This window comes from Mandrillus leucophaeus, unplaced genomic scaffold, assembly GCF_000951045.1.
Source record: "Mandrillus leucophaeus isolate KB7577 unplaced genomic scaffold, Mleu.le_1.0 Scaffold114, whole genome shotgun sequence".
In the NCBI taxonomy this organism is placed as follows: Eukaryota; Metazoa; Chordata; class Mammalia; order Primates; family Cercopithecidae; genus Mandrillus; species Mandrillus leucophaeus.
In genome coordinates, this window is record NW_012099654.1 from 3,531,622 (window position 1) to 3,557,749 (window position 26,128).

At 38.7% G+C, this 26,128-nt stretch overlaps 1 protein-coding gene across 1 annotated transcript in view; it reads left to right on the top strand.

Moving 5' to 3' along the window:
• ANKRD31 (ankyrin repeat domain 31) overlaps nt 1-17,817 on the top strand; it is a 181,860-nt gene extending 164,043 nt beyond the window's left edge. Inside the window, exons 22-25 of the mRNA XM_011996538.1 lie at nt 1,197-1,337; nt 8,596-8,698; nt 12,303-12,374; nt 17,449-17,817. Of these exons, the coding sequence (XP_011851928.1) occupies nt 1,197-1,337; nt 8,596-8,698; nt 12,303-12,374; nt 17,449-17,594 (462 nt within the window). The 3' untranslated portion in view covers nt 17,595-17,817. The remainder of the gene's footprint in view (nt 1-1,196; nt 1,338-8,595; nt 8,699-12,302; nt 12,375-17,448) is intronic.
• The last annotated feature ends 8,311 nt before the right edge of the window (nt 17,818-26,128 follow it).

Below are 26,128 nucleotides of genomic sequence, written 5' to 3' on the forward strand. Positions count from 1 at the left end.
GTGGAAGACAGTGTGGTGATTCCTCAAGGATCTAGAACTAGAAATACCATTTGACCCAGCCATCCCATTACTGGATATATACCCAAAGGATTATAAATCATGCTGCTATATAGACACATGCACACATATGTTTACTGTGGCACTGTTCACAATAGTAAAGACTTGGAACCAACCCAAATGTCCATCAATGATAGACTGGATTAAGAAAATGTGGCACATATACACCATGGAATATGATGCAGCCATAAAAAGGATGAGTTCATGTCCTTTGTAGGGGCATGGATGAAGCTGGAAACCATCATTCTGAGCACACTGTTGCAAGGACAGAAAACCAAACACTGCGTTTTCTCACTCATAGGTGGAAATTGAACAATGAGAACACTTGAACACAGGGTGGGGAACATCACACACTGGGCCTTCTTCATGCTCTGTTGCAAATGAAGTTAATTCCTTCGGGAGGAGATTAGGAGCTATCTATTTTAAGGCCTACTTCTCTTCTCAGGCAGAATCCCTGAGCCATGGCCCTGGAGCTGAGGGTGGGGACAAAGGTGATATTTCAAGTGATACCCTTGCTTTAGGAGCTGAGCATTTGGTAGAGGGGAGGCAGTAGCTTCATGTCTTTTCAGTTTGCCTCTCCCAATGTGAAACCACCACCTTACAAGTCAAAGCAAGGGTGATCGGGATCCCAGCATTCTCAGTGGTGTCATGCCAAAGGTGGAGCCTCTGTCTCAACACTCACAGCTAGGCAGGAGAAGGGAGCCTCCACCCTTTGGCTATAGTTGCTGGCAACTTAGCGTTAGCAACAGTGGCTGGGGGCAGGATGAGCAATGCTGAAGTTATGCCCCTCCCAGGAAGACAGCCCTGTAACAGGGAGCCCTGTAGTCTTGACTACAGCAATCTAGAGTGGAGTTTCCACTTCACAGAGCTGAGAGTGGGGAGGGAAGATGCAGTCTTGGTTCAAATACCATAGACTCTCACCTTTTTAATCCAATTTTTGTAGATTTTGTTGACTAGATGGTTCATGATTTGCTGCATGCCCTTATGACCATATCTAGATACATTAAATTTGTATACAAAAATTAAAAAATCAGGTGTTAGGGTGTATCTGGTCCCTGTTACTTTGTCATGGCCAGAAGCAAAAGTTCACATATTTCAGCTATTTTTGACCCTAATTTTTTTTTTATTTTTCACTTCAGGAGACTACCCACAAAGCCAGCATTTTATTGAATGGTAAACTTAAGGTAGAAAGTGGTCAGATTTATAAAAGCCCAGTCACCTGGCTCAAGGATCTTCTGGGAGGCAACAGTTATGTGACCTGGAATTATGCTTGGAGTAAGGTGGGTCATTCTTAAGTTTATCTTTAACTTCATATTCAAATGGAAAAGTACATATTTTTATGTTGAAAGTATTTTTAAGGAAATCTGAAAGATCTCCAAGGTAGTTTTGTTTTCATGTGTTCATTGTGTATATGTTACATGCATATCATGCTACATGCATGTCACAGAATAAACACGTCACTTTCTCCCACAAGTCCTATTTGCCAGAATTCACCATGGGCATGGTTGCATAGCTGACTGCACCTTCCCTTTCTTACTCCTTATCTAGTCTCAGAACTTTAATGCCTTTAATCTTCCCATTTGATCTCCCAAGGGATTTCAGGTCTTTGTAACTCTGTATGGAAAATTTGGAACCACTGGTATATTGGTAACTTAGTTAATATATGTTATTATTCTAATGAAGTAAAGCAAAATCTCCTAAATACAAAAGAAATGGGCAAGAGGCCTAAGACCCACAGAAATTATCATGTATTTTTATGTTTAACATGTCCTTATTCATGAATTGCTAGCCCTTCAAAATGAATTACTTTCATTTAGACCTCCTAGACTTAGTAGGCTCCCTCTCAGTTCTGGCTTCTGAGTTATAAGCCCAGTAATGACTGATATTCTTGAGGTCTAGTGTTCATCCACCTCCAGATGTCCATGGCACCACTTCAGGAACAGTCTTAAAATGATTCTTCAGGAAAGTCTGAGTCTTCAGACATCTGCCATGAGTGTTTCAAAGACTAGAAGATACACTCAACCTCTACTAACCATTACAGTAAACCTCAGTTTACCAGTAATAGGAAGCACAGTTTTCTCTCCTCTTTTTTGTTTAACCCAGGTCTACCCACTCTCCCTCCCAGTCCCTTTTGTGCCCTCAAAGTCTATATTCTGTGTCCCAGACTCTGTGCCCAACTGTGCATTCTGGTCTCCTAGACCTTGTTGGCAAGTGCATCTAGCACTGTTTCAGTTCCTTCACTTACATCAGCACATTCTGGATTCTATCTGCTATATGGTCTGTCTGACTTTTTATTTTCCCAAAGTTTGTTTTTATTTCCCACTCCTGGAGTCACCAGGCCATCTGCTTTCAGTTCATCTTAGCCCGTTTGCCCAATCCTTTCCATGGATTCTTAATTCGTATCTAAATGTTAGTAATTAACATCTTGCCCATGAAAATTCCGTTTTGTCACAAGGTTTCTTAAACTTATGATAGATTATACTGTTTTTCTGAAACTGAATCTTTGCTCACAGGACAGACAGCATACTGAATGCTGTAGCTTAGGTTCTTTTGAGCTCAACATGCCTGTGCTGCAGTGTGCCTGGTGATGATTCCATTTGCCCACTCTGTTTCTCTCTTAGAACTACTGTTATTTCCTGCCTTTGAATAGCTGGCTGTGACATCATTTGGCCCTTACTCTGTACTAATGCCTCATTTATATCTCATTGCCTCTAGTATTTTCTCATAGCCATGTCAATTAGAGTCATACTGTTTAGCACCTATGTGATAGTGAAGCCACATGCGAATGTGGGCACTAAAAGCAGGGCAATTCTCAGCTATAACATATTCCTACAGATATCTAAACAGGCTTATTTTCTTTAGATTATCAAAAAAATGAAAATAGAGTTTTAAAAATTACTATGGGCACTGATGTACTTCTAGTAAATACCCCAAGCTGAGAAACATTACCCTAGTGATTTTCTTTACAGTATTTAAAAGACTCTTTTAAAGTCTTTTAAAATTTACCACATAAACCTCTGCCTCTTCTTGTCTTGGAGTAACTCCTGAATTCAGTCACTTCTTGATGAAAGGAACTTTTTGCTACATGGGTAAATGTGAACATTTCTACTGACTAGTTCTGAGAGTGGTGGTGGGGTATGGGACCAGGAGTGGGTGATGGTCAGGCAAGGAATGCCAGAAAACAAGATATTGCCCTGTATCTGACAGAGCGACAGAGCCAGTAGGTGCAGAGATGACTCAAACTTCCAACCCAAGCAGTTGCTGAACAGCTTTGCCAAGGAAATCCTGATGCTTACTCAGAGAGGGCATCACTGACTTCTTTTCTGCAGCCTCCCAGCTGTTGGACAACATTCTGGTGTGGCAGAGTAATTTGTGGGTGGGAGACAGCAGACCAAGCTAGCTCCTGGTTCCACTCTTTATAAATTATATTATCTGGGCAATGGTTTTCAATCACATTGGAATCACTTGAGGGCCTTTAGAAACCACTAGTGCCTAGCAGACTCCAAGCCCATAGCTTCTGATCTAATATCTATGTAGGGACCAAGTGGCAATATTTGAAAAAGCATTCCAAGCAATTCTAATGTGCAACCTCAGTAAGAATGATTAATCTAGGTCAAGCCATTTCACCTTTCTGAACTTCAGCTTTCTTATGCATGAAATAAGTAGTGCTAGGTGATATCTAAAGACCCTTCCAACATAGCGATTGTGGAGCTTGAATAGCACTGTTTGATTTATAAAGCAGTTTTATACAACTTTATGAGGCAGGAAGATCAACTATTATTTCTGTTCATGGATGTGAAAACAAAGATTTGGGAGGTTAAATGACCTGATTTGGTCTCGAGGCCAGGCAGAACCAGAACTAGAACCTGATTTTCTGATTCCCTATACATTCTTTTCTGTATTTATAATGGCACAAGAGAGGCACACATTCCTTTCATTAGAAACAGGTTGCTCTGAACTCAAAAGAGCACACAGTACAATCTAGCCACCTTTATGAATGTATGCAAAGCCTTAGTCATGTGCAGCAACTGTTGCCTACTTCCACAGGAAAAATGCCTTTCTGTGATACAGTTGCAGGATGAAAATCATAAGAATCGTATGAATGGAAATGATGGTTTATTTTTGTAAATACTCAACAGTGAATTACTGCAGATGAAAAGTAGGCTGCTATTTTAGGCAGTGCTTCAAGGAACATTAGACAGATCTCTTCTGCAAACATACTTCCCATCCGGATGCCTCCCTGAATTTCCACGCTTATTTCCACCCTTTCCACTCCTTTGGATTTAGTGATCACTTTTTTCTGTGGTTCCCCTCACCTCCCACCTCCCCCCCACACACATACTTTTTAAGAAAAATTCCTCTCACCATCATGATTAAGAATATCAAGATGTGAAAAGGTTGGGGTGGGAGTATAGAAACTGATGGAAATTGTTCATCTCAACAGACAGCCTCATTCTGTCAATTACTCATACTCTCAGTGTGTCCCAAACCTCCTATGAACCTAGCTTCTACTCAGCTACATTTTAGAACACAAAGAAAAAGAAGGAGGTGGTTAGATATGTGGACCTCCTTTAAAATACAAATATCCAGGAGTTTTGAATCCTGAAAATATAAATAATGTGAAGGGCCTTCTCTTGCCTCTAGCTACATAGAGTTTTGGGAGTGTGAAAAAAGCGTCTGGAATGGGGAGGTTGGTACCATGAAGGTGAGCTTTACCTGCATCATTTCCATAGAAACAGCTCTTCCAAGGCAGTTGTTGCACTTTGAAACTACTTTCTGTCTTATATTCTGAATTCCTAAAGAAATATTTTATTTGAGAAATATTTTTATTTTATTTTCTTAGCCACAATGTATTTTGTGTTACAATGAATTTAAAAGAAAACCTACAGTTTTTTTTATTGTTTTATTTGCTCTTTTTCCACCCTGAGGTGAAAAGCAATTATTCTTTCCTCCTTCTACTCCTGTTGGAGCAGTGAAACTTTGTAAGATTGACTTCTTAAAACTTGCAATGGAATAAAAGTAGTTATTTGATCATCCATGAACAGATTTCTTTTCTTTTTTTTTTTTTCTTTTTTTTTTTTTTTCTTTTTGAGCCAGAGTCTCGCTCTGTTGCCCAGGCTGGGGTGCAGTGGCCCGATCTCGGATCACTATAGCCTCTGCCTCCCAGGTTCAAGTGATTCTCCTGCCTCAGCCTTACAAGTAGCTGGGACTACCACCACGCCCAGCTAATTTTTGTATTTTTAGTAGAGATGGGGTTTCACCACGTTGACCAGGCTGGTCTCAAATTCCTGACCTCAGGCGATCCCCTAACCTCGGCCTCCCAAAGTGCTGGGGTTACAGGTGTGAGTTGGCATGCCTGGCCATCCATGAACAGATTTCTATTAGTCAACACCAACAAATGGTTCTTCTGAAGACATATGAAAATGGGCTGATATTTTCAAATAAAATGGAGTCCCAGAAGGGAAGTATATGCAAAGGCAGGTTATGTTTCATTCTTTTTTGATGCATATTACTACATAAGATGTAGAGAAATATTTATTATGGCAATTAATAATGACAATACTGCACTTTATTTATCCCAGAGACCTTACCAAAATAAAGTTGATTAATAATTTCACTTGGCTCATTAACTACATTTCCAGAATACTGGCTGACTGAGTCGTCTATTTTCCTCAAACATGCACACACGCACACACACACACACACAGACATTCTACACTCCCTACTTTTCCCTAGTATGATATTGGAGAATCAGCATAATTTCCTCTCTTTGTTGTTATTACACTTTAGGTTCTAGGGTACATGTGCACAACGTGCAGGTTTGTTACATATGTATACATGTGCCATGATGGTGTGCGGCACCCATTAACTCGTCATTTACATTAGGTATATCTCCTAATGCTATCCCTCCCCCACTCTCCTCCCCACCCCACGACAGGCCCCAGCGTGTGATGTTGCCCTTCCTGTGTCCAAGTGTTCTTATTGTTCAATACCCACCTATGAGTGAGAACATGCGGTATTTGGTTTTCTGTCCTTGTGATAGTTTGCTCAGAATGATGGTTTCCAGCTTCATCCATGTCCCTACAAAGGACATGAACTCATCCTTTTTATGGCTGCATAGTATTCCATGGTGTGTATGTGCCATATTTTCTTAATCCAGTCTCAGCATAGACTAATTTCTAAGGAATAATGGAGTGTTGTAAGAGCTTCAGGGAAAGCATCAGTGGCCCAGCACAACAACCTACAGATATCCTCACCGAACATGCCTTACACTAAGCTCCATCTCTCTTACATGTTCTCATCTGGCATCCTGTCAGCTGCCCTTCATCAAAATAGGTTTGGACAGTGAAGTTGCTGAGATCACTGGAGGCTATGTTGTTCAAGAGCCTAAGAACTTAGCCTCCAGCTCTTCCTACCATGCCTCTGTCAGAGTAGGCATATGAGCTAGATTTGAATCCAGAGAAATGTAGTTCAGGATTCAGAGTTTGAGTCATATACAGATGTAATGACTGCCTTTATGCTTTAGCCAACTGGAGGTTTTTCACAACACTAATATGAAATGCACATTTTCTAGAAGTGATCTAGTGTCTGTTCATTTTGAGATCTATTCATTAACCTGTTCAATAAATCACTCCTAATGGAAAATAGATTTTTAACTCGGTGGATATTCTTAAAACTGTATTCTTTATCTGAATTACCTGCAGTGGAATGTGTAAGTCATCTTATATTGCCCAACACTAACTAATAATATTTTTAAAGTCTGAGATATAGGTGCGAACATACTGAGCCTGCACTTTGATGGATTCATGAGATGTGTTGGACATTGTCAGGGTGTAACACATACAAAATCTATTATTTCCAATAACTGGTTGTTTGGAGAACTGACAAATGGCATTCAGGGGCCTCTCCTCCACTTTCTATGGCAAGTGAAAAGAGATTGACACATTGAGTAGGCTGGTCTGTTCCATTTTCATTGCCAGGCTTTGTTTGGTCATAGGATTGAGCCCAAAGGGTATCTGTACCTTTAAGATCCCCTAGACCTTTCTCACTCTGTTCAATTTAACATTTATTGAGTACTCAGAATGTACTACACAGTATGCCAGATGCTTTTCTTGCATTATCACTTTTAATCCTCACAACAATTTAATAAGCTGGAGACACTTTTTTTACAAACACAAATTGAGGCTTAGGGAATTTGAGAATCTTTCTTAAGAGTTGGGACTTCACAGCCAGGCACGGTGGCTCACACCTGTAATCCCAGCACTTTGGGAGGCTGAGGCAGGTGGATCATTTGAGGTCAGGAGTTCGAGACCACCCTGGCCAACATGGCAAAACCCTGTATCTACTAAAAATACAAAAATTAGCCAGGCATGGTGGCACACACCTGTAATTCTAGCTCCTTGGGAGGCTGAGGCATGGGAGACTGAGGCATAAGAATTGCTTGAACTCAGGAGGTGGAGGTTGCAGTGAGCCGAGATCACGCCAGTGTACTCCAGCCTGGGTGACAGAGTGAGACTCTCTCAAAAAAAAAAAAATTAAAAGAAAAGAAAAAGAGTCGGGACTTCAGAGTCTTTTATCCAGTATCGTCAGGCACTCTGTGAACTGCTGAGAGTATTCAAATGAATATGATACAGACCCTGTCCTCAAGGAGCTTATGGTTTAATAGAAACAGATGTATTAAAACATAATTTCATTTATATGAGGTAAGTACCATGACAGAAATATGAGTAAAGAAGTTTTGGGAACCTAGAGGAGGATCATTACTTGAATCTAGAAGTTATAGGGAGGCATCCTGGAGGAAGGGATGTTCAAGTTGAATCTTGATGCTTTGCCCACAGTCAACCAACATCTGGAGGTATATTAATAGATTATCCTAAAGCTAAGAGTAAAGAACCCAAAGACCCTTGGGCCCAGAACATTTCTGGCAGAATTTACCGTTTCTGCCTCAGCCCTGCCTATTTGTGTGTAGATATTTCTAAGCTCTGACCTTTTGCACTGATAACGATATATCTGAGTTCACAAACCACCAAAAAAAAGTGGATATCTAGACCTGAAATGTTATTAATTTAATCAGTTAAATATCTGATTTCTTGCAAAATACCATTACTTTTATGGCTTAATTTTATTAATGTAACATTAAAATTTTAAAGTTATAAAGTAGCAGGTGCTGGATTAATAGTGGTTGAATAAGTGAATAGGTGAGTGAATTAATATCACACAACAAGGGTCAATCCATTTTTTCTGTAAAAGGCCACATAGTAAATATTTTGGGCTTCATGGACATGTGGTCTGTGTCAATTATGTTATAGCATGAAAGCAGCCATAGATGTTAAGTAAATGAATGAGCATCACTGTATTCCAATAAAACATTATTTATAGAAAAGAAGGTTGCAGGTTGGATTTGACCATGGACTAAAGCTTGCTAATCCACAACATACAACAGCCAAAACCTTATAAAAATTACAATGTTCAGGACATAAGTGTATTGCCTTCTTACAGAATGTATGATTTGTAAATTTTGTGCTTAATTATGTGCAGGTTACATATCTTGGGAAGGAGCTTTTAAAGTATGTTTCTGAAGATGCACCCATTCTTCCAGAACCAAACTCAGTACCTCAGCAATATCAACCTTGTCTTCCAGGTATGTACAGACTGACACTCATTTCTTCGTTGTGGGATAAAAACACCAAAACCTACTGGAAAAGCACTCATTTTATTTTGTCTTTTTTCTCATTGATGTGAAACTAACAATTATTATAGTTGACTATTTCAAGGTGAACAGTTCAGTGGCATTTAGTAAATTCACAATGTCATGCAACCACCCACCTCTATATAATTCTAAAACACTTTTATCACCCCAAAAAGAAACCCTGTACCCACTCAGCAGTTGTTTCCCATTCTCTACTCCTCCCGATTTCTGGAAATGACCAATCTGCTTTCTGTCTGTATGAATTTGCTTATTCTGAATATGTCATATAAATGAAATCAATATATGTGACCTTTTTTGTCTGACTTCTTTCACTTAATATAATGTTTTTGAGGATCATCTACATCATAGCATGTATCCATACTTCATTCCTTTTTGTGACTGAATAATATTCCATTATATGGATATACCATAATTTGTCCACTCATCCTTTGATGGGCATTTGGGTGCTTCCCCCACCCCCAGGCTTTTTTTTTTTTCTTTTTTTGAGACGGAGCTTTGCTCTTGTTGCCCAAGCTGGATTGCAATGGCATGATCCCGGCTCACTGCAACCTCTGCCTCCTGGGTTCAAGTGATTCTCCTGCTTCAGCCTCCCAAGTAGCTGGGATTATAGGCGCATGCTACCACGCCCGGCTAATTTTTTGTGCTTTTAGTAGAAACGGGGTTTCACCATATTAGCCAGGCTGGTCTCGAACTCATGACCTTAGGTGATCTGCCCACCTCAGCCTCCCAAACTGCTGGGATTACAGGTGTGAGCCACCATGCCTGGCCTGCTTTCCCCTTTTTAGCTATTAGAGATAGTGCTGCTATGAATAGACATATGTATATTTGTTTGGGCACCTGGTTTCAGTTCTTTTAGGTGTGTGCTTAGGAGTGTAATTATTATACAAGTTGAGCATCCTTAATTCAAAAATCCAAAATCTGAAATCTCAGAGTCTGAAATTTTTTCAGTGCTGACATGCTACTACAAGTGGAAAATTCCACACCTGACCTCATATGACAAGTCACAGTCAAAACTTTGTTCCATGTACAAAATTATTAAAAATATTGGATCAAATTACCTTCAGGATTTGTGTATAGGTGTATATGAAACATAAATGAATTTCATGTTTAGACTTGGGCCAATCCCCACGATATCTCATGTATATGCAAATATTCCAAAATTTGAAAAAATCTAAAATCCAAAATACTTCTGGTCCCAAACATTTTGGACTAGGGATACTCATCATTTATTATGTAGTAATTCTATATAGGAAGCACAGCGAAACTGTCTTCTGTAGCAGCTGAATCATTTTACATTCCCAACAGCAATGTACAAGGGTTCCAGTTTTTCTGCATCTCTGCAACACTTGTTATTTTCTGTTTGTTTTATAGCACTCCATTTTTAACCTTAGTTAATTCCAGGAGAATTTAAGAAGATGACTCCATCCCTCACAATTCCTTTCTCTGAATCTATGCTGTACTTACTTTGGATAGATTTTTAAGTGTCATATAAAAGGAAAAAATGAGTATTGTTTTTCTTTCAGAAGACATGATTTGGTTTTATTTATTTTCTAAAAATAGGCATTAAAATAAATCTTTGCTTATTAGAGTAAACTAATACCCTTTATCAGATGGAACAGCCTTTAGCCTGAGAAAACTAAAACCAATGAGCAGCAGATTTTGAAATGATCTGGAAAAAGGCAGCACACATTTCTGAAAAATAGCCATAACTACAGTTATATTACCCTCCTTTGCTACAGCATCCCCTCTTTTTTTTCCTAGTGTCCCTGTCTTTGACCATTTGGGGACAATACAGAAGAGAGGAGGTACAAAACAAAAAATGATGACACTGTGATAACCAGGGCCAAGAAACAAACAGGATTTCTATCACCAAGTCCCTACCCAGGGCCTCCCTGGGACTGTTCCTTTCCTATAACAAGCCCCAATAATTCAAACTACATTCATTTCCTAACTTTTGCACCCTAATTTCTCAGGATCCTCCTCTGTCACAAAAACTGTCTCCATTAATAGGGTGCATTCTCCACAGTTTTCTGAAGATAGCCTCAAAAGTGTTTTTCATCATTTCTGGGAAACAGACAACATTAATAACTGGTAACATTCATAACTAGTAACATTAAAACAGGTAACATTAATAACTTTGGGGAAGTTAAAGGGCTTAAGAAATTGAAGGGAGTTCTTGTAGTAGTTCATGGCCTTTGGTTCCTAACCTGACTACCTATCTAATCTACCTAATCAAATCATGGGGTAAGGCCCAGTAACCTGAATTTTTAAAGGTGACTCTTACACAGCCAGCCTGACTATAGACTCTGGATGACTAATAGTATTTGATCTCTTGTGCAGATAATAATTTGACAGTCCTTGATGTTCACCCCTTTGCTTTGATTCCTGAGGGTGGAATTGGAATTGCTAAAGTACTCTATCCTCTCTCTCTCTCCGCCCCCGTCGCTCCATCTCTTTCTCTCTCTCTCTCTCTCTCTCTGTCTCTCTCTGCCCCCTCCCTGCCACCCACCCTAAACACACACTAGAAGGAAAACCAAGCAAATGCTTTCTTCTGGTTTCAAACCTAAGAGTCGAAGCAGAGCAGTAGGTTTTTCCTTCTATCATGAAGGTCATCTGCTCCTCAGATTTTCTAGTTCTAGGCAGGCGTTTCCAACCCTAGATAGGCATCTTCTTCCTCAGAGGGCACACAATCTCCCTGTTAAGTGAGCATGAAATCAGAAATGGGTTCTGAACTGCTACTTCTGTTGCCTGTAATATAAATAATTTCCTGTTATTAATTTCTTTTCACAAATCCTGATTTTTCTTTCCATTAGATATTTCTGAAAATTGTTATGTTATTGTGCCATTGCACTCCAGCCTGGGTGACAAGAGCAAAACTCTGTCTTAAAAAAGAAAAGAAAAGAAAAGAAAATTTTAATGTTAATTTAAGAACCATGGAGGTAGCAGTGTGCCAACCAGCTTCTTGATACCTTGGTCTGGACCTAAGAATCTACAGGCAGGGCCCTGCTGGCATTCTGTAGGCTGCTGTTGGAGTTTTGTTTGAATCTCCTTAATTAGAATTCTTCTATAGCTGGTTTTGTGGTACCTGACAGAAACCCAAAGACCTGGCAAGTTAGAACAATGCAAAACTCTCTAACCCTACTACAAGAAAAGCACTCACGAGAGAATCTTTCTCCCTTTTCTGCATCTCAAAATATCATCATGGAAATCATGGCTCTGACACTGTAGAGACCAGAAAGTCTAAAAAAATAATAATAATTTTGTGTGGCTTTCATCACCCTACCTCAGGTCACAAACATAATCTGTTCTCTTATGCTTTTTAATGACCATACTTTTTAGAATACTGTTTTTGGGGAATAAGGGGAACTAGGAAGAGCTATTTTCATTTTATTATTTTATTTTTAAATCATCTAGCCTAAAATGTCAAGAAAGAGCTATTTATATTTCCCTTCGGTAGGGTGACCATCATCCTGATTTGACCAGAGCAGTCCCCTAATTCAGCAAAATTATTACTAACGATTTGTTTCACTTTCAGAAGTTGCTTGTTTAGATGACCCAGTACAGGAACCAAGCAAATCAATGTTTGAGAAAACAAAATTTGGACAAGGTAAAAAAAAAAAAAAGAAAATGTTCAATTCCATTCACTTTTTTAAGTGTTGAGATTCTACATATTGTGCAAATAGATCAAATAGATGATCAAATCTTATGCATATCACTCCATGTTATAAATAATTGCTGGTTACATCATCTTTATTTCATGATAGACTGAGAAGATCTTTGAGTTCACAGAATTTTTATGAAATCTTACTTCTTATATTCTTCAATGCCTGGCACACCATAGCTTTCCAATAAATGCTCATTGCCTGTTGTTCTGTACTTTGGATGGTAGTACAGAACAACATCTTTGGATGAATCTTCTCTATGTAAACAACATAGTGATGATTTCTTATTAAAAATAAGATGAAGCTCACCCTATTTGAAGAGTGTCTGGCCCTCCCTTTAAAGCAAGCACTTTTATTTAGGCCTGTGACTTTTTTTTTTAAGAGGTGGAGTCTTACTTTCTCACCCAAGCTGGAGTGCAGTGGCAGGATCATAGCTCACTGCAGCCTCAAACTCCTGGGCTCATGTGATCCTCCCATCTCAGCCTCCCATGTAGCCTGGATTACAGGCTTGAGCCACTGCACTTGGCTAGGCCTGTAACTTTTGTAGCAAGACTTACCTTTTGGAGAGAAATGCTAAGGTTGTATGCCCACAAGTCCACCTTGCTCTGATTTTCCCCAACTTTCCCCAAGTTCACATGTGGCTACATCATCTCAAGAGGATCAAATGAGATGAAAAGTCCCTAAAACAATCACTATGGAACAATAGGAATTATCATAAAGATGGCTGCATTTACCTATGAGGTCTTACACTCTGACGTCCTAATACCAATACCTTACAGTATGGATTTTTCTGTGTGTATTCATCTTTCCAGCCATCTATTCATCTGCCCTTGTGTATTAGAAGTTTGGTAATATAGTTATTATAGTAAAAATGATACCAAAATTGGCATATTTTGTGGAGTTTGTATTTTTTCACATCATGATCCTCTGCATGCTTAAATATTCATGATCTCTCTGTGCCTCCAAAGAGAAAGCCCCAAGGCAGATCTAGTGGTCTTTGCAGAAATATTTCATCTACTTCTTAGAGTTCAAAAGTTCTGTATGATGTAGGATTAGGTTTGGCTGCATGCAACAGAAAACCCCAAATAGCAGTGGTTTCAACACACAAAGATTTAGTCTTTCATTAAGAAGTCTGGATCCGTAGCATTCCAGATGAGGCACAGCAGCACCACAGAGTCACCAAGTCTTTCTACTCTGTCTTTCTTTGTACTGGTTTACATCCTGAAGTAAACTCATGGTCCAAAATAGTTATGAATCTCTAGCCATCACATCTGCATTCTAGGCATTAGAAAGAAGGAAAGTAGAGAGGCAAAAAAAGGGCTTCCTAGCTGTCTGTCCCCTTAAGGAACCTTCCCTGAAGTCAAACACAACACTTTGATTTATATCTCTTTAGCCAGAGTTTAGTCATATGCCACACCTAACTGCAAAGAAGGCTGAAAAATACAGTTTTTCTGTGTGACACATTGCCTGTGATTCTGTTAATGGGGGAAAAACAAAAAGGCAAAAATGGAGGCAACTAACAGCCTCTGCTAAAAGTCCTTTTTAGGAAGCTATAAAATAATAGTTAATGTCAATTTAGACATAGTAAATTGTATTGGGTAATCTGGCACATTGCAGGAAACTTTACACTGGAAATTCACACAGTGGATTCACAACAGGATAATGTGGTTGGAGTCACACTGGCTATGAAGGAGTAAAGACTATAAGAGAGCACAAATGTAAAGTGATGGGGCTTTGTGTGTACCCTCTCAGCTAGAGCCCTCCCTGCTCTGCACCTTTGGCACCATGTCTAGGAACTGCCAGTGCCATGGTGTCAAAAGATTCCTGCCCTACCCCTAATCATCTCTGCTGTGCTTTATTAAGAGCAGTTTTTCGACTGTTCGGTGGTGGCTCATACCTGTAATCCCAGAACTTTGGGAGGCCGAGGTGGGCAGATCACCTGAGATCGGGAGTTCAAGACCAGCCTGGCCAACATGGTGAAACCCCGTCTCCACTAAAATTACAAAAAAATTGGCCGGGCATGGTGGTGGGCGCCTGTAATCCCAGCTACTTGGGAGGCTGAGGCAAGAGCATTGCTTGAACCTGGGAGGCGGAGGTTGCAGTAAGTTGAGATTGCGCTATTTTACTCCAGGCTGGGTGACAAGACCGAGACTCCACCTCAAAAAAAAAAAAAAGAACAGTTTTTCTCAGATGTCAGTTAGACTGTGCTTGAATTAGGCATTACGATCTTGTTGATTTTGCTGGCAGTTTCATATAACATTGTGGAAAGGGATAATAAGTATTGCAGCTACTTCCAGCAGTTATTTCAATGTATTGCTAAATAATGATGTATGTTTTAATATTAAATATTATTAAATATTTAAATTATTAAATATTAAATATTATTAAATATTTAATATTATTAAATATTATTAAATATTAAATATTATTAAAATATTTAATGTGTTGAAAAGTTATAAACATGAGTTACCTCAAAACTTCATTTTAGTCTTCATAGAATAAGAACTATAAGGAGTGGTTCTCTAAAGCAGTGGCTGAGTTAAATATTTAAGTATATAGATACTTCAGAGCTATTACCAAAACATGAGCTTTTAACTGTATTTTACTTGGAACACTAGATTTAAGGAAACATTTACGCTCCACTGAAGGTGCCCAGTGAACTAAGGAATAGTTTTGGAACAGAATTTTGATACATACAGATATTAAATTCCTGACCTAATTAGCTCCATGCTCTGATTAACATTTGACCACATCAATGCAGACAAATTTTGTTTTATAGAGACAAGGTCTTGCTATATTGCCCAAGTTGGTCTTGAACTCCTGACCTCAGGTGATCCAGCCATCTCCAAAGTACTGGGATTACAGGCATGAGCCACCATGCCCAGCCCCAGACAAAAATTTTAGTAGACACTTTCCTAGTCCTAGAAACTTTAATGGATGCTAAGTATATGAAAGATGCTTATGCTAAATACTAATCAGGAAGATGCCCATGAAAATAGTAGACAAATTTTTCTACCATCAGAGTGGCAAAACTTTTATAAAAAGACTGATAACATTCAGTATTGGCAAAGATGTGGAAGAAAAGAACAGGTATTATCACATGTAGTCTCATGATACTGTTGGTGGTAGTATAAAAGGATGCACTTCAGAGGGCACTCTGGCAGAACCTCTTAAAATGTAAAATGTTTACAGACCCCTCAACTCAGTAATTCTGCTTCTGAGTATCAATTCTATAGAAGTATTGGCACATGCCTGGATAATGAAAAGTGAGAAATGAATTATGAATTATAAACAAATTATGGTAGATGCATTAAGTTTTTCAAATCATAACTAAAGTGGGGGGACAGCATCTTATAGAGGAAAAGACAAGTGTTAAATAATAGTGTTTAAATGATTAAACTAGGCTAAATTTGATGAAAAGAATTTAAATTAATATGTAAAGATTTACTTCCATGGGTTTTTCCTAAGAAAAAAAATGTTCCCTAACTTCTATGAGATACCTTGTTTCAGGAAGTCTATAAAACAAAGCTCCTAATAAGGGAATTACTATGTTTACATATGGAACATGTGTAAAAAAGTTTAAATTCTTTGGATTATAAGTGATGATTTAAAACCCAAATCAGACTGGTTTAAACCCCTCAAAAAGGAATTTTATTGACTCATGTACATGAAAGACCAGGAACAGATCTTCAGGTTTCATTCAGGGTTCAAAGAGCATGTTTGACAAAGCACTAGTTTCTCTTGCTTTCCATTTCTCAGCTCCATTTCCTCATTTTGGCTGTATCCTAATAGCCTTTCTTCTCATCATCCCAGGGCTACGTTCTTCCAAGTTCAAGTCTAAGAAAAAAGACTCTGTATGTGACTCTTTGCCAAAATACCCAATAAAAATCTCATTGCACTTTGGGAGGCCAAGGCGGGCGGATCACCTGAGGTCAGGAGTTCAAGACCAGCCTGAGCAACATGGCGAAACCCTGTCTCTACTAAAAATACAAAAATTAGCTGGGTGTGGTGGTGGGCACCTGTAATTCCAACTACTTGGGAGGCTGAGGCAGGAGAATCGCTTGAACCTGGGAAGCGAAGGTTGCACTGAGCCAAGATCGTGCCATTGCATTCCAGCCTGGGCGACAGAGTGAGACTCCATCTCAAAAAAAAAAAAAAAAAAATCTCATTGCATGTCACTTCCCTCTGAATGGGGTATGTTCTGACCCCTGAATCTATACCTGTTCACTCATTGGTGTAGATCTAAGCAAATCAGGAGGCTGAAAACAACTCTACCAGAAGCACGTGGGCCAAGTATGAAGAAAGGGTTGGCCATACAGAGGTCACGCTCATATTGTTGCTATCTGTGGAATAAGATTCAACTTACTGAATGATGTACAGCTCATATAGCCAATTTCAGAGAAAAAAATCTCTCAGACTGTCAGGGAGCTTGAAGAAACCAGTTTTAGGACCATTGGCCCATTAGACTGGCAGAGCCAAAAGGAACTCTCTTCATCATCACTCCTCTCACATCTCAGAGATGGAAGTCTGGAAAAGCCATATGACTTGCTTGAGATCACACACCAAGTTTGTGGCAGAGGCAGGACTAGAAATCTTGCAGCCTAATACTCTTTTTAGTACTAAATAATAACAGCATCTAGTATTTATTATTTGCTGTTTGCCCGGCAGTATGCTAAGAATTTCACATGCAAAATCTCACTTAATACAACTGTTTTATTCTCCATTTATTGGAAATTGAGGCACAGAGGAGTTTGTACAACTATATTCAGAAACTTCCACCATCCTTTTTCTGCTGATGTTTTAGACTTCAAACAGGCCCCTCTTTCCCAAGATCAGCCAACACTGGTTCATAGCTTTGTCTTGAGTACAGAAAATAGGTTGAGGAAAAAGGTCCTGATCAGAAAACCTGCTATGTGTGCTCTCACCTAGACTTGATTGGATTCTGGGATTTGTAATAGTAAAATTTAAATCTTAAATTTCAGAGGGCAGTTTTTAATTTGTTGATACTTCTTTAAACAGGAACTTCCAGAGAGCCGATGCAAAGCATCCCACGTTATCTACAAATAAATGAAATACTATTAATCAGTGATCAAGAATTTCTCCCATGCCACGTAATGGATCAGCATTGGAAGTTTTATGTGGGATGTGAGGAACTAACACTCTAAAACCTTGGTTTCTTAATATTTTATTAGGTATTTGTTCCAATTGTCAACAAACATTTATATTTCATCTTGTATAATCTAGTGGGCCTATTTTAACACACACTTTATGAGTTGCTATTTAAGATGTATGCTTACTATTCTTAAGACATATGTAACTGTTCAACAATTATATAAGATTAATGCTTTTTTGCCATTGAAATAAAGGCATGTTTGAACTAGACCATATTAATTGGCTCTCTGGCTTTCTTTTTACTAACATAAACTTAAAACTAACTTTTCAATCAACACCTCTACCTTTGTATAAAAAACAATTGATGCCTAAGGAAATGAGGATACAAGTAAGAGTAATCCATGGATAATTGGTCCTAAAAAGACCCAGCTTAAATGAATCCCTTAAGAACTTAAAGTCCTAATACCTTTCACATTTCCTTGGAAGTTTTTCTTAAAATCAAAATGTAAAATTATGAAGGAGGTTTAAGTTTCATAAAATTTAGTGTAGATAGTATTGTAGCTGTGGTTAAGTATTGGAACAAAGAATGAATCAAGTGTTGATTTGGAGTCTGATCATTTAGAATAGAACATACTTCACCTTTGACTTTTGCTACATTATCATGAAGACTTTTTTTAAAGAAAGAGATACATTTAAGAGATTTTTCAGTTTTCTCAAGGGTCACTCTTAATTCTTTGATAGCCAAGTTACTCTTTCCTTGTCCTTCATTACCCCAGGTTCCCAAATAAGCTTTTGGCTCCATGGCCTTATTTATCCCTTCTCTTTCTTTTGGGTATAGAAGTCAAAATTGCAATAAACATAACAGGCATACCTCAGAGATATTGCAGGTTTACTTCCAGACTACTGCAGTAAAGCAAATGTCAACTAAAGTGAGTCACATGATTTTTTTCCCAGTTTCTATAAAAGTTACGTTTACACTATACTGTAGTCTATTAAGTGCGTAAAGGCATATCTTAAAACAATCAATGTATATACCTTAGTTGGAGAATACTTTATTGCTAAAAAATATGAGCATCTGAGCCTTCAGCAGGTTGTAATCTTTTTGATAGTAGAGGGTCTTGCCTTGATGTTGATGGCTACTGCCCAATCATGGTGGTGGTTGCTGAAGTTTGAGGTAGCTGTGACAATTTCTTAAAATAAGACAACAATGAAATTTGCCACATCAATAGACTTTTTCTTTCATGAAAGATTTATCTGCAGCATGCATTGCTTTTCAATAGCATTTTACCCACAGTAAAACTTCTTTGAAAATTGGAGTCAATCCTTTTACACCCTGCTGCTGCTTTGTCAACTAAGTTTATAGAATACTTTAAATCCTTTGTTGTCATTTTAACAACGTTCACATCACCACACCAGGAGTAGATTTTGTCTCAAGAAACCACTTTCTTTGCTCATTCATAAGAAGCAACTCCTTATCCATTCAAATTTGATCATGAGATTTAAACAATTCAGTCACATCTTTAGGCTCCACTTCTAATTCTAGTTGTCTCGCTATTTCCACCACATTTGCAGTTGCTTCCTATACTAAAGTCTTAAACCCCTCAAAATCATCCATGAGGATTGGAATCATCTTCCTCCAAACTCCTGTTAAGGTTGATATTTTGATCGCCCATGAATCACAGATGTTCTTAATGGCATCTAGAATGGTGAATTCTTTCCAGAAGGTTTTAAGTTTACTATGTCGAGATCCATCAGAGGAATCACTATCTATGGCAGCTATAGCCTTACAAAATATATTTCTTAATAAGACTTGAAAGTCAAAAGTACTCCAGTAACATTTTGAAAGAAATCTTTTATTCTGAGCTGTAGGTCTCAACAGTGGGCTTTAAATATTCAGTAAACAAACAAATGTGCTGTCATCCAAGCTTTATTGTTCCAATTCCAGAGCACAGGCAGAGTAGATTTTGCATAGGGTTCTAGGATTTTCAGAATGGTATGTGAGAATTGGTTTCAACCTAAAGTCACCAGTTGCATTAGTCCCTAACAAGAGTCAACCTGTCTTTTGAAGCTTTGAAGCCAGGCATTGACTTCTCCTCTTTAGCTCTAACAGTCCTACGTGGCATCTTCTTCCAATAGAAGGCTGATTAATCTATAATGAAAATCTGTTTAGCATAGCCACCTTCATCAATAATCTAGCCGGTCTTGTGGATGATTTACTGCAACATCTACATCAGCATGTGCTGCTTCACCTTGCATTTGTGTTGTATAGACAGCTTCTTTCTTTAAACTTCGTGAACCACCCTCTACTAGCTTCAAACTTTTCTTCTGCAGCTTCCTCACCTCTCTCAGTCTTCATAGAATTGGAGTTAAGACCTTGCTCTGGATTAGGTTTTGGCTTAAAGGAATATTGTGACCAGTTTGATCTTCTATCCAGACAACTCAAACTTTCTCTATCTCAGCAATAAGGTTGCTTTGCTTTCTTATCATTTGTGTGTTCACTGAAGTAACACTTTTTATTTCCTTCAAGAACTCTTCCTTTGCATTCACAACTTACCTAACAGTTTGATGCAAGAGACCTAGCTTTAGGCATGTCCCGGCTTTCAATATGCCTTCTTCAGTAAGCTTAATCATTTCTAGCTTCTGATTTAAAGTGAGAGGTGTGCAACTTTCTTTCACTTGAATACTTAGGCCATTATAGGGTTACTAACTGGCCTAACTTCAATATTGTTGGAACGAAACAGTTATAATAATAACATCAAAGATCACTGCTCACAGATTACCATAACAGATATAAAAATAACAAAAAGGTTTGAAATATTTTGAGAATTACCCACATGTGACACAGACACGAAGTGAGCGTGTGCTGTTGGAAAAACTGGTGCTGATAGACTTGCTCAATGCAGGGTTGCCACAAACCTTCAATTTGTTAAAAAACAAATGTAATATCTACAAAGTGCAATAAAATGAGGTGTGACTGCACTCACGCAAGTCCAATGATTTTGGTGGGTGGTGATATGGTCTTGCTTTTTGAATATTTTCTTATTTTAAATGTATAGAATGTTAAGATACGTCTTTAGAATATATAAGAAACTGCTTAACAGTGGCCTGTGGAGAAATAAATTATGGGGTTGGAGAACGAAGGAAAAAGACCTACTTTTGCCTACATGTACCATTTGGCAAATTTGAAATTGGTACTATGTGTGTGTTCTTTCTGTGTGTGTGGGGTGGAGGTGGGGATATGTTCAGTAAAAGTTCTTGAATGCTATAGATACAACTGTTTATAGTGCCTATCCCTAAGGAAGCTAGACTGAGGAGGATGAAAGTATACTTTTATAGTTTACTTTCAACTTTAAAAAGAAATCAGGCACACATGTCTTTTGTAATTCAAACAATTTTAAGATAATAATTTTTAAAACAGGCATTTTGTCTTGTGATTACAATCTACGAAAGTCATATATGCTAAGTTTTTAATACAAAAGATCTTGCAATTCTAAGTTTTCATTTTGGTGATTAAATTCTTAATTTCCCAAGCCCATTTACTCTATTTTATATACCAACTGGTGACTGAAATAACATCCATTGTGCAGGCATGCTGAGCATTGCCCAAACTAAACAACAAAACGGTCTACTCCAACCAGGGTTGGAGAGAACTACCTTACCCTAGACTATCTCTGTGAGAAGACTGGGCAATTTAGGATGTTAGCTACATATTTTACCTGTTCTGGGTTCTAAATGAAGCCTTTAGGCTTCTGACCCTAAACCATAGATGAAGAATATCTAATAATCCAATCTTCTACCTGCTACTTTTATCCTTTTTATAAAACTGATTTGTTGAACATCTCTGGAATACTCCATACCCAAAAAGGAAGCCTATTCCTTTTCAAACAGGTAGTCCTCAGTGTTAGAAAGCTGGAACCCCTATGTTCCAGGCCTCACAACCCTAAATGATAATACTTCTTTTTTTTACAAGCTGAGTTATTATGGCACAGCTTCCACTGGCTTGATTATTGGAAAATTCTAAACATACACTGCTATGGCTTGGTGGTTCCCTCTGAAACTCATGTTGAAACTTAATCCCCAATGTAGCAGTGGTGGGAGATGGAGCCTTTAAGAAGTGACTGGGTCGCTGAGGCGGGCCGATCACAAGGTCAGGAGATGGAGACCATCCTGGCTAACACGGTGAAACCCGTTTTTTCTTAAAATGCAAAAAATTAGCGAGGTGTGGTGGTGGGTGCCTGTAGTCCCAGCTACTCGGGAGGCTGAGGCAGGAGAATGGCGTAAACCCGGGAGGCGGAGCTTGCAGTGAGCAACCTGGGCAACAGAGCAAGACTCCCTCTAAAAAAAAAAAAAAAAAAAAAAAAAAAATGACTGGGTCATGAGGGCTGGGCCTCATGAATAATAAATTGATTAATTTTTTTCATGAGTTAATGGATTAATGGGTTATTATGGGAGTGGGTTAATTATCACAAAAGTGGTTCTGTATAACAAGCCAGGTTGGCTCTCTCTGGTCATTTCCCCCGCCTTGTGATCATGCCCTGCACTGCCTCGGGCAGTGAGCCAGAGAGTCCCCACCAGCAAGAAGGCTCTCATCAGATGTGGCCCTGAGACCATGGATTTCCCAGCCTCCAGAACAATAAAAACCAAATTTATTTTCTTTATAAATAGCCCAGTCTCAGGTACTCAGTTATAGCAACAGAAAACAGACTAAAACATACATCTTGTCTTTTTCTTCTCAGTTTCTCTTTCATCAATCCCTTCAACTTCCTCTCCTGAGTTCAGTTCTTACCAGTGCCTGTCTGGACTATATGCAATAGCAATCCTAACCCATTTTTCATACTCCCACTCTTTCTCTTATTATACACCTGTGATACACTCCTGCCAAATTCTTCTTCTTAAAGATCTATGTTGTTTCCCTGCTGCTGCAAAAGTAAACCCTAGACCCAGTATTCAATATTACCTAACTATCTGGCCCTAACATAACCTTTCAACTTTACCTCCCAATGCTTTCTAACCTTTGACCTTAAACTCCCTTTTCATCTCTGTTATAGGCTGAATTGTGTACCCCAAAAATTCATATTTTGAAATCCTAACCCCTAGTACCTCAAATTGTGACTGTATTTTAAAGATAAGATTAAATTATAATAAGGTCATTGGGGTGGGCTCTAATCCAATCTAACTGATATCCATATAAGAAGAAAAAATTGGGACACACAAAGGAACACCAGGGATACACACACACAGGTAAAAGATCATGTGAGGACACAACAAAAAGGCAGTCATCTACAAACCAGGGAGAGAGGCCTCAGAATGAAATCAACCATGTGGACATTCTGACCTTGGATTTCACACCTCCAGAACTATGAGAAATAAACTTGTTTTAAGCTACCATTTTGTGGTATTTTGTTATGGCAACCCTAGCAAACTAATGCCTAACTCTCCCCTACATTTGTTTACACTGTTTCCCCTACTTAGAATGTTCCCTCCTCTCTCTGCCCATTTATGTTTTTCTTATTCTTTGAGGCCTCTCCTCAGATATGACCATCTATGTTGCTTTCTCAGACCATCCCAATCCAACCACTTAACATTTACTTCATGGATATATCAGACTGTTCCCACATTGCAATAAATAAATAACCGAGACTTGGTAATTTATAAAGAAAAGAGGTTTAATTGGCTCACATTTCCGCAGGCTGTACAGGAAGCATGATGCTGGCATCTGCTTGGCTTCTGGGGAGGCCTCAGGAAACTTATAATCATGGCAGAAGGCAAAGGGTAACCAGGCATGTCTTATGTAGTGGGAGCAGGAGGAAGTGGGGGGATGTGCCACACACTTTTAAACAACCAGACATGAGAACTCTATCACGAGAACAGCATTAGGGGGGTGGTGCTAAACCATTAGAAACCACCCCCATGATCCCATCACCTCCTACCACGCCCCACCTCCAACACTGGGGATTACAATTGAATATGAGATTTGGGTAGGGACACAGATCCAAACCATATCACTGACATTATTAGTTTTCTTTTTATGGTTTATCTACCTCATGTATCTGGAAAATCTATTGAGATCAGGTTCAGGGTTTTACACTTTATATTCCCTATAAAATATCTTGAACATAGTAGGTGTTTGAGAAATATCAACCAGTTAGTGTTTTCAGATACAATAACAGAAAACCCTACTCAAAATGGCTTAAGCAAGAAGGAAAATTTATCATTTCATTTAACAGATCCAGAGGCAGTAACTTCAGGGTTGATTAATTCTTCAACTCAACAATGTCATTATTGTTTTCACCGTTCTTCTTCGTCTCTTCACAGTGCCAACATGGCTGTGCTGTTACAGGTCGTTATACATGTAGAAACAGCATCATTAGGATAAGGAATTAGACATTTTTTCCAAGATATTTATTTTGGAAAGAAATCTTCCCTGAACACACCCTAACCCCAGGAAACTTGTATCTCATTGACCAGAATTGTACCACCTACCATTCCTCTCTAGCCAGGGAAGTGGTGTTACCTTAATTGGTTGAGAGAAGTACAAGGACATGTACGGATAAGCAGTCCGCTGTACAAATTTCAGACTCTGCCAGTTAAAAAAATAAATGAGCAAACAGAAACAAAATGGGGGAGGGAGGATGGAGGAGATTGGGGTAAGAGCTAATATTTATTGAGCACTTATATATACCAGTCATTGTTATAAGCACCTTTTATGTATTAACTCATTTAATCCTCACTACAACTTAAAAGGTAGGAGATTATGATTATCCCCATTTTGCACATGAGGTAGCGGTGCAGGATGAAGTAATGTGAACACACAGCAGCTACCAGGTGGTGGAGCAGGGATTCAAACCTGGTCATCTGGCATCAGAGCTCATGCTTTTAGGCACTATGTATGTCTCTTGCTCAACCAAAAGTATCTACCTCAAAATATATGTTAAATTATTAAAACATTACTCATTCTGAGTAATGGTAGCCCTATTGATTCCTTCCACTTATACATGCTGGGGAAGTCAACTTTTGCTCCCTTTGAATGAATGAAAGGCAGATAGGGCAGACAGAAATACTCATTGAGGGCCAAGCTTGGTGGACCACGCCTGTAATTTCAACCCTTTGGGAAGCTAAAGGAGAAGGATCACTTGAGCCCAGGAATTTGAGGTTACAGTGAACTATGATTGCACCACTGCCCTCTGGCATGGGTGACAAAGACCATGTCTCTAAAAAGATAAACATAAACTCACTGAGAAAATGAAATGCAGAAGTCTCACTGATAAGTTCTAATATAAACACATTAGTACCTGCTCTGAGTCTCTCTGGTTTTCAATCTAGGGCATTCCAGGTAAAAAACAAACAAACAAACAAACAACAAACAAAAACAAAAACCAAAAAACCCCAGTTTTATTCAAAGCTTATTCCGTTTGAGATATTTCTCAAATTCAGTGTGCACTGGGAACTATCTTGTTGCTTTTAGTGAATGCATGTGCCCAGTGGGCCTGGATTTTAAGTCCCTTTGGATTTTCTGTGCTGTTGAAGGCCAAGAGCACAACAGCTCTGCATGTGTTTCTTTGGAGTCCCTCTCCTATTTTTTTCTCACCTCATTTTGTTGAAGCCTATTTTAAAGAAACCAGGGACATATCTTTCTTAACATGTGAAAGCCAAGAAATGTGATTCATTTCTCCTTAAACTTTATTTTAATGTTCTTACGTCCCTAATGTTTTTTTAACCATATAAATAAGAGGAACAGAATTTGAGGCCATGGCAAATCAACTTGCCTCAGACTTTAGCCCCTAGTTCAGGATTTGTGATTAACTTCTCAATTTCTGGGCATATTTTTAAGTTGCTATTTTTTTCATTTGGGCTACGATGCTTTTTAGGCTTTAAAGTAGGAATGGTAGATGCAAACATTTGAAGCTGTAATGTCAATACTGGTACTTCTAAAAGTTAAAAGCAGTTAACATTTATGTTTTTGGCTGTTCACAAGACATCTTAAAGTTCCATGACGTAGGGCAGTTCGGCTGAGATATGAGGTTGTATTTTATCCTTCAAAGCTGGAGGCAAGGAAGTGGTAAGGCGAGTTGCCTAGCTGGTGGGTGAGCCTCACCAGTCACCTTACATCTTTATCTCAGCATAGCTTTTTTGTTCTCTGTTCCTTATTGCCTACACAGTAACTGTTATGAAATGATTAAATGGAGCAAAGTCAAAACTGTTCCTTTGTGTGAAAATGGCCCCAAAAGAAACGCTGATGATGGAAATGAAAAGGTTTAAGAAAATGTGTCTTAGTCCCCACCCAAAATCCAGGATAAATAAAAAAATAGACAGTAAAATTTAGAAGAGCCCAGCTCTGTGCCACAAATAACTTTATATGTAGTAATGCAAGCCCAAAGAGGCCCTAGCCCTCTGGAATTGTGGACCGTCTTTTCCTTTAGAAGCCCTGTGGGATAACTTGAGCCTCGCAGTCCACTAACACCCCACTTTTAGTACCTCTACCCCATTTCTCTACATTTTCCCAAGAAGTTACATTCTCCCACTATGACTGCTTTTCTATGAAACTCTCCATCAGCCTGCCCGCCAGGTTGGTTCCTGGGCATTGCTG